Below are 12,000 nucleotides of genomic sequence, written 5' to 3' on the forward strand. Positions count from 1 at the left end.
GTGAAGATGGTTGCTAAAATAGGTAGTTACCAGTCGAATGGAAAAGTGTTATTTTTTTGTAGTTACTTTTTGGTATGTACATTCATTGAAGAATGGTGTATTGATAAGAGCATGGAGAGAGGTGTCAGAAGACAAAGGTTCAGTTCTGCACCAGTGCAAACATTCCATACAACCTTGGACATCTATTAGTGATATGATGGGTCACAATACTGATATTGTGTTATTGGGAAGTTTGGGATCAAAATTACATTACCATAGAGCAATTTTAGCTAAATAGAAAGACTGAAATGTTCATTTGTGAATTTAAAATTAAATGTATCTGTATTTTTAAACTAAACACTCTCTTGTCATGGGAACTTAAATATTTTTACTAATTAAGAAGGTTCTCCAAAAAGTTTTTCATTTGAACCAAGTAGCACATCCACAGGAATCATCCCAAGCGTGGTTCAAGGGTTAGAATGGGCAGCAGGACCATTCCTGATGAGTATTTCAGAGGAATTCACCCGAGTCTGGAGGGCAGCAGAGCACAACAGCATAGCCATGGCCACAGTCTACTGGTCTCATGCCAGAGAAGGAGTGCTGTTATTCTTTACTTCATATTAATACAGATATAGCTTCAAATGCTAAGCAAAGTATGTACATATGTAGAAAGACTGAACTTAAGGACATGTTTGTACAAGGCAACTGTGCAGAGGATGTAAGCTAGTTCCAAAAGCAGGAGCTTTACAGCAGCATCTACACAGCACTACACCATGTCTAATTGTCTAAGAAACAGGGTTAATTGGGATGCAGTGTGCTTTGCTTCTGGGAGCTGTGCTAGTTTCTGTAACAAAGAATTGCACTGTGAATACAGACATAGGAGCTCATGCAGATCTAGCTGAATATTTTGTTAGGGCTTCGTGTCAATGGGCTGTATGTTTTGCAGACTTTAATTTGGGTCTCTGTTCTACTGTGATAGTTATATTGCCAGTGAACGAATTAGACATAGTTGTTAGTAATTAGTAAGAATGGAAAAAAAAAAGAAGTTATAAAGCATGTGTAATGTAATAAGGATAAAGCATTTTCTCTTGATAATACTCTTAAATGCAGGTTCCCAGAAGCAGCAATCTTTGGGTTTTTTTTTCAAAATAGGTCCAGAGACACAGACTTCCACATCCCAATCTTTCCCAACTTCAAAATAGCAGTGAGATTTTTTTTCTGTCTGTTGTGGGAAAGAAAAATCATAAAGTAAAAAGGTATTTGCTTCTGACAGTGAAATCCCAGTGTAAACATGTTTATTTGACCTGCATATACTTGATTAAAAGAGAAAGAGAGACAAGTGTAAGACTAGAAGCAGGAAGACTCTCCCTTGGTTAAGGAGGATTGTGTTAGAGATTATTTAGGAAGGCTGGGCACCCATAAATCCATGGGCCCTATGGGACTTACCTATGAGCACTGAGGGAGCTGGCTGAAGTTAATGTTAAGACACTTTCCACCATCTTTGAAAGGTCATGGCAAATAGGAGAGGTGCCTGAGAACTGGAGAAAAGTCAGTATCACTTCAGTCTTCAAAAAGGGCAGGAAGGAGAACCCAGGAAACTACAGGCCAGTCAGCCTCACCTCCATCCCTGCAAAAGTGGTGGAACAGCTCATTGGGGAGGTCATCTCTAAGCATGTGGAGGAAACAAGGTTAGGAGGAGTGTTCAGCATGGATTCCACAAGGGGAAATCATGCTTGACCAATGTGATAGCCTTCTGTGATGTCATGACTGCCTGGGTAGATGAGGTGGGAGTAATGGGTGTTGTCTACCTTGATATCAGCAAGGTTTTTGACAGTATCTCCTGTAACATCCTCAAAGGTAAACTCAGGAAGTGTGGGTTAGTGAGTGGACAGTGAGTTGGATTAAGAACTGGCTGAACACCAGAGCTCAGCGGGTTGGGATCACTGATGCAGATTCTAGTTGGAAGCCTGAGGCTAGTGGAGTTCCCCAGGTGTCCAGTACTGGGCCCAGTCTTGTTGAAGATACTCATCAGTGATCTGGATGAAGGGATGGAGTTTGCCCTCAGCAAGTTTGTTGATGATACAACATTGGGAGGAGTAGCTCACACACCAGAAGGCTGTACTGCCTTTCAGCAAGACCTGGACAGGCTGAAGAGTTGGGTGGAGAAGAACCTAATGAAGATCAACAAGGGCAAGTGTAGAGTCCTACACCTGGGGAGCAATTACCCCATGACACCAGTATAGGTCAGGGGTTGACCTGCTGGAAAGAAGCTCCATAGAGAAGGACCCAGGATTCCTAGTGGACAATAAGTTAACCATAATCCAGCAGTGTGCTCTTGTAGGCAAGAAGGCCAATGGTACCCTCGGATGCATTAAGAATAGTGTGGCCAGCAGGTCGAGTGAGGGTCTCCTCCCCCTCTACTCTGCCCTAGTGAAGCCACATCTGGAATACTGTGGCCAGTTCTGGGCTCCTCAGTTCAAGGGAGACAGAGAACTACTGGAAAGAGTCCAATGGAGGGCTCCAGAGATGATGAGGAGACTGGAGCCTGTTATGAGGAAAGGCTGAGAGACCTGGGTCTGTTTAGCCTGGAGAAGACTGAAAGGGGGTCTTATCAATGTTTATCAATATCTGAAGGACAGGTATCAAGAGGATGGGGCCAGTCTCTTTTCAGTGATGCCCAGTGACAGAACAAGGGGCAATGAGCACGAACAAGGGGCAATGAGCACAAACAAGGAACAAGAAGTTCCACCTAAACATGAGGAAAAACTTGTTTACTGTGAGGGTGGCAGAGCCCTGGTACAAGCTGCCCAGAGAGGTTGTGGAGTCTCCTTCTCTGGAGACTTTCAAAACCTGCCTGGATGTGGTTCTGTGCAACCTGTTCTAGGTTTAATCAGGGAGGGGTTTGAGTTGATGATCCTCAGAGATCTCTTTCAACCCCCACCATTCAATGATTCTGTGATTATGTATAATATTTATAAAGCTATAAGACTAAGTTTAAATAAATTTTGGTAGTATGAAATTCAAGCAAAACTGTTGTAATATAAGGCAAATATAATGTCTCTGATGAATTATTTATTAGGTTTCACTGTAAAACCAAATGTGAATAGTGTCTATTAGAAGACTAGCTTTGCTACTCCTCAGAAATAAAACCCAAACATATCTCTTCCATTAACCATGTCACTTCATCAGTCTGGATGATAATTTCCTAGTGCTTTATGTACATCGTTGTAATACCTAATGTTTTTAAATGTATTTTGCTTTTCTGTGTAATTTTATCTTCATCGTTTTTAATAACAATCACAGGATGGTAAACAGGTTTGCTTCATGACAAAGAGTGTTCTTTCTCTCCCCACACCCCCAAATATTTATTCTAAAATAATTTTTAGGAAGGAAAAATTTAGATTCATATGAGACGTTTTTAGATCTAGGTAGTGCTTGTCTAGAATCCATTGCAAGACTGAAATCATAAAAATTGAATACTTTTAAGATTGTGTCTTTAAAAGAGAAAGGGAAAAAAAACAAATTTTTTTCTACCCAAAATTAAATTTTAGGATGTTCATATTTTTAAATTTTAAAATATCTTTAAAATTCTGATACTTTTTAGCTGATTGAATGTAGCCTTTTCTGAAAGAATGAACATTTGCAAAAACTGATTTTTTTCAATGTATTATCTAATCAGTAAAATGAAATTATACGTATAAACCTTAACTTATTGAAAAATACATGATTGGGAAGTGAAAATCTTTGCATTAGTGATTCCATATATTTTACCTGTATAATGACACTGCGATCTAATGTTGTTTTCCTCTGGTTTCTTTTTAATGAAAATTAATTTGAACTAAATTATATACTTGAAATACTAATAATATTCTATTTTTTATTATTTATACAATTGTGTTTGAAGTAAAGACGGGGGAGGAGTGGAGGAGGTATTTATAACTTTTCAGGTAACTTTCAGATGAATAGACAGCAAAATTTGGGGATTGCAGTGGAGACCTCAGTGTCTCATCTTCATCTTCTATGAACAAATCATCATGTCCACTACAGTATATAAAATGAAGGATTGAGGAAGGTAAATATACCTTATTTAAAAACCAAGTAGTCATGACAAAACACATAATTTTTTACATTTTTAACTTCTATCTGAAAAGTTACTTCATCCTTTCTTCGTAGTTACCCTCAATCTCAATTCTACTGTCAAATATTTGCTTTTTCACCATCTTCCTTTTTCTGTTCTACACATTAATAGCAGAAAATGTTCTTGTTAATGTTTGAAACAACTTTTCTCATTACAGGAAATTTCAAAGAAAATGTTAAACTGTTTTTTAAAAATATGCACGGGTTTGATTTTAATTTGGTTTCCTTCATATAACAATTACATAGAAGACCAAACTAAGCCTTCCAAGAAAATGATAAAAATATTCCTCCAATTTCTCTTGTATCTTCAAATGACCTGTATGTCCAAGACTATTACAAGAACAGGGGTAAAATCCTAGTATCACTTTCATAGCAAAGAGACCTACAGGCTTACTTAAGAGCCAACACATCTGATATTTAAGTCAAGTAAGAAACACAAAGGATATCAAATGGAACACAGTCATGAGGTGCTAGTGAGGCAACAAAACCCATCACTGTTACACTCTGTGACATTGCTGTTATGCACTGGTGATGAACATCATCTGTCTTACAGTGGTGAACTGTTCTGATCCTGGCTTTGTGGAAAATGCAATTCGGCATGGACAGCAGAATTATCCCGAAAGTTTCAAATACGGAGCAAGTGTGGCATACCATTGCAAGAAGGGCTTTTATCTCTTGGGGTCATCTGCTTTGACCTGTAAAGCTAATGGCTTATGGGATAGATCACTACCAAAGTGTTTGTGTAAGTATTTGTTCAGCTGAATAAAGAGTCGTGCATGATTTTTAGTCTAATAGACAAAAAAAAATGTGTAGATATCTGCTGAGGAACAAAACAACTTTAGGATCAGTGTATTGTAAATTGTACTGTACAGTAAAAAATATTAAGACAAGACATTAAGCAACAATATTCTTTCAAATGCCAGAAAGTTAAGATCAATTTCCACTTTTGATGTACTAAGATATCTGAAAACAGATAGGGAAATATACAATCATTATTTAGAGGTTATAATTTAGATTGGTAGTGTAAGACCGTTGATGCCTATCTCAGAATTATTTTTTTTTCAGATGTTTTGAAGTATGTATAGGAGAATGAATCTGTGAAATGCTGTGCAGGAAAATTTTGCTCAAGAGGGTCTTTTCATAGCATCGCTTCATACTCCCTCTGTCACCTTTTTCTCAGAGAGGGAGGAAATCTTCTGGTGTTTCCTATAATCAATTCAGTAAGATTCAGATCTCTAGCAAATAACAGTTCGGGTGACTTTCGTCTTCCATTGAGACATTTTTCTTCCCTGGTCATTATTAATTTTCTGAGATTAAATTTCTGAATTAAAATGCAATTATAGGAAATAATAAATGAAATTATATGTACATAAGTCAGATTTTTAAAAGATTTTGCTTTACAGAATTGTGATTGCTTACATAAATTATTTATTTTATGAAATTATGCTTACATACCAATACAACCAATAAATCTAACCAGGTTAGTGAAATACCTTAGAAAAACCATTATGAAAGTCCATGGCCCAATTCTATTTGTGATCCCTTCCTACTTCCAGTACTGGGGCTTAGTGTGAAGGGACACTCCTTATGCAAGGGGCAGAGGAGGATGATGTGTCTAAATCACCTAGAATAGCTATCTATCTTTCCACATCATGTGTTTTGGAAGTTTGCTAGCATTTACATGGCTTTCTATTTTTGGGCAGAGATTGAGGAAAGTTGTAGGTGTTCATCCCCTCACAATAGGAATTGCTGATCTTGCTCTGGAAATTGAGGCTGTGGGAATTTTCAAACAAGCCTGTAAGGTGAATACATTCCTCAGTCACCTGCTATATTAGCTGCTGTTAATTTGATGCTGATGGACTGAAACTCTCTCTGAATCCTAATTATCACCAGGACAAATTTAACATTCTTTCCCCAAAGCAAAACTCAGTGAAATGAATAGGACTCTTTCAGTGAGAAAGATCTATTCATAGATGAAGTCTCTCTGAGTCTTTTCAAGTACTATGAGAGAAACATAATTTTCAAAAGTTATTAAATTATCAAATATGAGTGATAATATATCATATAATATATAATGTAATATATTTAAGATTGCTTTTGGTGATAGGGCAAAGTGTTTGGAAAGACAGGTTAGATCAGGTTAGATAAATTGTGGACAGAATGTTTACCATGAACAATTGTAGTTCAAGAGTAAAAACATTAGACATATTGTTCTTTTATATGTAAGGCAATACCTGTAAATGTCATTGGTTAAAAATTGATGCTTTTTTTCTTTATAAACTGGGAAAATTTCATACTGCTTGCTGCAAATCATTATACAGCCACATTAAGGTGACTAACATGATTTTCCTCCAAAAACTATGATCATCCACTATGTCTCCTTCCAGAATTGTAGCAGTAATAGCATTTGCATGGTACTGAAGCAAGCTCATTAAGGTAACTGATTGGGATGAAAACTAAGCACTGGTTTTTTTGTGTTTTGTTTTGTTTTGTTTTGTTTTTCTGTAGGAGTACTGTTCAGCCAGATCAGTGTCCTGATTAAGTTTACCATTTGTTACATGAATGCTTAAGCCAGCCTAGAGCACAGCAAGACAAACAGACTTGAAAGAGCAGTGGTCAGCAACATGGATTTTGACAGAAATACATTTGCAGTCAGATTGACATTAACATGTGACCTACTGTAACAGAAAGTTAGGAGTTATAATCATCAGAATAACAGTTAGGGGTTTTTTTCTAAAAATATATTTAAGCCACAGATAATTCATTCAACTAACTCAGAAAGCTGCTCAAGTAAAGTATAATTGCTCTGCTTAAGGGTTTAAGTCTTTACTAAAGTTATGGAAAAATGATTTTCTTTGTTTTTTTCTTTCTCTACTGGATGACCTAAGTTTTACACAGAAAGCATTCAGAATTTGATTTCTAGTTCAGTTGACTTATGCTTCCTCATGTAACAGATCTGAAATACTTGTTTGCAACTTGCTCTGTACCAAAAGTCTATATCTGATATTTTTTTTCTCAAATTCTAGGCATTAACTGAAGCATAAATATGATTCATAATTTACAAAAGTGATCAGTAATTCATATTCCTTTTTCTCATTCTAGTGCAATACATTGCTATAATAATACTACAAGTTAAAGATTTTTATTGTTCTATACTTCCTAAACTGCATTTAGTTATTTTATAGGCATGATAAAGCTACTTACCATTATAATATCTGCAGTATATAAGCACATTACAACATCAGCCTTATTTGTTTTTTTCTTTTCCAGCCTTAACAGGAATAATGTGCATTTTTTTGTAGGGAAGGCTAGTGAACAGAAACGTGTGAGTAAATAGAGCTGTGTATATTTTCAGGGAAAGGCTAAACTGCATGGGTTAGTTTAATATGTAATTTTAAGTTCAATATTGCAAATAATCAGCAAATCATCTATATCAACAGCAAAACTGAAAATATGGAGGAGCTGAAATCCGGACAGCAGCTCACATTTTGTGGAATCAGCCTCATATTTAAAGGTTATAATAGTTTGGTTTTTTTTTTTTCTGTGCCATGAAAACATCTCACAATATTGTGCTCTTTCCTGTGTTAGCCATTTCTTGTGGACATCCCGGGGTACCTGCCAATGCAGTTCTTTCAGGAGACAAGTTTACGTATGGCTCCGTAATTCACTATTCTTGCACAGCGGGTCGAAAGCTCATAGGAAATTCTACTAGGGAGTGCCAAGAAGATAGCCACTGGAGTGGGACTCTCCCTCACTGCTCAGGTACTTGCACCAATTGTCATCTGAATGTCACCCTGTAATTACACGAATAAGGCTATTCTTAAGCAATTTTAAACTACAGTCAGATATTTGTTTTGTTTAATTCTCACCAATAACCACTCAGGTGTATTATAGCCATTTATTCCAATACTCTCATATATTGTCTCACTCTGTCATTACCTTGTAACATTACTCCTTAGCTAGCTGCTGTAGTTGTATACTACAGTAAATAGAAGACACAAAACACTATTTAAAACCTACTAGTGTTCTTAAAAAAGGACACGTCTTAAATTTTATTTTTCCCAACTCTGTTTTACATAAACGAAGGTTGTCACATAGGAAAATGTTGATTAAAAAACATCACAGCAAATTCTTTATTAATGCCACAATGTGCAAATACCATCAATCTCTCCAATGTTCTTAGTGTTGTCAGGAAGTACAGGAACAGTTTGTTCTCCCTTAGACAGACTATGCAAATTTAGAAAAAAACAGTAAACATTGCAGAGTTTTTCTGAAGTCGGTGAGGGAAATTGTTTTGTGTGTTGAGACAAAAATCTCTAGTTGTCTTGATTACATAGAACCCTTGCAGTCTTCAATATCCTATAGTGTGTACACCCCAGTGACTGTGCCCCCTGATTTCAAATAGTGAGATCATAAAAGGGCCCCAAAACATTCTCAAATGGGCAGAAATGCAGTTGATTCTTCTTTACACTCCTTTGTACTCGCACAGGCCTGCTGAAGTTATTGCAGTTGGAGGTCTGTGGGTATGGAAAGAAATCAGAATTACAAAAACTCTGATACTGTAGGCAACAGATTTCTGGTCTTATGGGTCTCACTAGAGGCTGTATTTTTATGCAGCAAAGAATTCTCAGTTCCAATAACAAGCTGAAGAAGCTCAGGACCATCCAGAATTTAAACTGTTTAAAAATCAGTTTTCTTTTTTTAATTTAGAGTTTGAGATCACTGTTTGAAATTAAGAGATACCATTAGTAAATATGTTTATGACCCAACTTCTGTTGCATATCATATTTTTTCCTAGTATTCTTAATTTTTAAATAGGATGGGAGGAAATGGGCTTAAGTTGCACCAGGGACTTAATGATTCTGTGATTCTAGGAGCTCAGACAAGGATTGGCTGCTAAGGACATCCACAGTGCATTAATAAGTTCTGTAAGGGAAACAATTCTACCCACTTTAGTATATAAAAAGACAAATATCTGATGAGTTTAAGAAGAAAATTGCCTAATGGGAAAATTGTTCCATAATCACACACTGTAGAATCTTCTTATAACGTTCCCTAAGCTCTTTGACATGCCCGCTGTTGACCTGATGTGATTCAATGTTGTGCAATTGAAATTTGACCTAAATTAAATAGGTGTAAATTACTTAAATTCTGTACTTTGAAAAAGCTCTAAAAAAGTTTTCACTGAAAACAGTCCATTCATAAGCTTATTCTGCAAGGATACTTAGCAGATTTTGAAACACTGATGAAAAGAAGTTAATTTAAATCACTGACATTTCTTTTCTGTTCTCCACTGCTCAAGGAGGAAAGAGTCTACCTGGAGCCTTCTCACACCACTACATCTCATTGCCATCATAATCTCTATGTTTAGACCTGAAAGGAATCTCTGCAGGACAATCATATAGATAGTTTCCATATAAAAACTTACTGCTTCTTAAACTTCTTGCTTATCTTAAGCCGACATTTATGTCACTTTCACCTTTTCATCCAGTATAAAATGCCAGATCTGAGATTGCACCAAGACTTTAAAATTTTTATGGTCGGGGCCCTTGAGTATTGTTGCCCAACCTTTTCCACTAAAGGGAAATTCTCATGCTGCTGGAAAGAACTTTTAATCGCTAATAATTGAGACTCTTCAGATATCAGTCATGAATATGCCAGTGTTTTTATAGACTTGTATATTTTTAAAACATTAAAGACCGCTGCAGTCATTGCCTGTGACAGGGGAAAACATGCCTAGTGTAACTAAAACTTTATTACTGATGCAGAATTTTATTTTCTAAGTTTGAATATGGTATGACATCCTCTTGGGAGCAAGATGATTCCCTAGGAAAATGAGAAATCTATCTCTGTTAACTCAGTTTAAAAAACAAATACTCCAAAACAAACAGCCAAAAAACCAAACCAACCAAACAAACAAACAAAACAAAACAACAACAACAACAACAACCTATAAAGGTTTCTCATTCCTGTAAGGCATTTAGAATTATAAAAGTCACTACACTTTTCATGTTAGTTATTAAGGAGATTATTCCATTAAAATACAGTATGAATAATTTGTATTCATAATGTCAGTAAAAGGATGATTGTGCCCAGGACAACTAAGACAGCTAATTGGTTCTATATTTAAGAGATGTGAAAAACAGTCCAAATATAACAGTTGAAACTTGTAGTCTGTTTTTGCATGGGGTTTATTTCTTTATTATATATTAATATATGATTGAATGCAAGGTGGTATAAATATGATGTCCGAGTTTGTTGTCACCTGGGACCAGGTGCAGTTATGGACAATTGAATATTATAAGTTAGGGAATAGTTGAGATTTTTTTTGTTTAAGATGACTCAGACTCTTTTTTTAAGTAGTGGGTAAGTAGTCTTCTACACTGCCAAATAAAAAAAAAAATCTAGACTTTCATAATACTATAACTGCTTTGTCTACACCCTTTGACTATAAACTTTCATGGCTTCAGTTTAAACTCTTTCCAAGACAAAACTAAGTGTTTACAAGAAAAGCAAAGTCCCAAAGCAAAGTGAGACATCATCAGATTTTTAGAATCATAGACCCTTCTGTCCTGAACAATTCCTGCAGTCTTTGCATTCACAAGCCAAAGTACATGCTGCATACCTATTTCATGTTGTAAACATGTCACAGTGCTAGCCTGAATCACAGCCCTCACGTTATTTCACACATTTTAAGCAGAAAAAAATGTCTGTGAAATAGTAATGTCTTGAAGTGAGGGGAAGCAGATAGCATCCAGAGACCACATCTGGACTGCTGATTGAACAGTTCCAGGGCACAGATCATGGAAGCTAGTCCATGATCACTGAGACCACTATACTCTTATAATGGTTTTCACCCATCGCAACTAACACTCTATCAAACAATGCAGAAATACTTTACAAGTTAGTGTGTGCTGGAGATCATTCTCAAAAGCCACTTTCAATGCAGCCACTCTGTTTTGCAGAGTGAGTTTAAAAGGATAGCTGTGGATAGTATACACCAGCTTCAAGACACTCACAGTGTTTACAAGCATGTGTGTAGACAAGGAAATCTAGGTCCAAATGCTGTAAGGCACGGTGACGAGGACAATCTATTCTAGAAGAACCTAGTACTAAGCAAAGTGAACAAAAATGAAGCCCACAGGTTAGCCGTGAATTCAGGAACTGTGTCTGGTTTCCTTTGATGAGGAAACATGTTTATATCCAAAATGTGTCTCAAACTTGCTAAAATGAAAAGTTTAAGTTTTCTCAATGTTTTCCTATTATTCAAGATTTTGTCCTTCATCTGAGAGGTGTACCTATGATGAAAAACCTATTTAAGAAGACACAGACTGCATAGTACAGAATTATTTAGACATATTAAAAAAAAAAAAAAAAACAAAAACCAAACAAACACACAAAAAAAACCACAACCAAACAAATTATAAGGTTGCTATGAACCACAGTGTAAACACAGAAGGATTTAAGAGATACAATGTTATGTCAAAAGGTACAATAAATTATTGATGCTGAGACCATGCTTCCATCAGATACATCAACTTTGATATATGATGCTTCATCAGACCTGTGAGAACATGTTGGAGGGGTATATTCTGTAACACCCTCTTTCGTTTCTAAAGCTGTAACCAATACTTGCACAGGCATTTAGAGAATAAGGAAAATTATTCTGTGCCCTTTAAATTCTTGAGAGACACAGAGGGCCAGGTATCGTTTAGTTGTTTTTGTGGTTGTATGTATTTAAAATATATTTCTTAAAAAAACTTGAATATTATTTTCTTCACTCTTGCTGTTGTCTGAATTTTATTAGACGTTATAAGTTGAATGATAAAATACAAACTGCAGAAAACATTATTTATATCAAAAAGACAAAAAAATTGCTGAACC

The 12,000-nt window shown here is 36.0% G+C and overlaps 1 protein-coding gene across 1 annotated transcript in view; it reads left to right on the forward strand.

Annotated features, from left to right (window-relative positions):
• Positions 1-2,027: 2,027 nt before the first annotated feature.
• The window catches only part of LOC103777921 (CUB and sushi domain-containing protein 1-like), a gene marked incomplete at its 3' end in the record, with an annotated part of 42,094 nt that continues 32,121 nt past the window's right edge, over positions 2,028-12,000 (forward strand). The window contains exon 1 of the mRNA XM_008945484.1: positions 2,028-2,169. Coding sequence (XP_008943732.1) covers positions 2,028-2,169 — 142 coding nt within the window. The remainder of the gene's footprint in view (positions 2,170-12,000) is intronic.

Source organism: Merops nubicus, unplaced genomic scaffold, assembly GCF_000691845.1.
Source record: "Merops nubicus isolate BGI_N331 unplaced genomic scaffold, ASM69184v1 scaffold178, whole genome shotgun sequence".
NCBI classification, from domain to species: domain Eukaryota; kingdom Metazoa; phylum Chordata; class Aves; order Coraciiformes; family Meropidae; genus Merops; species Merops nubicus.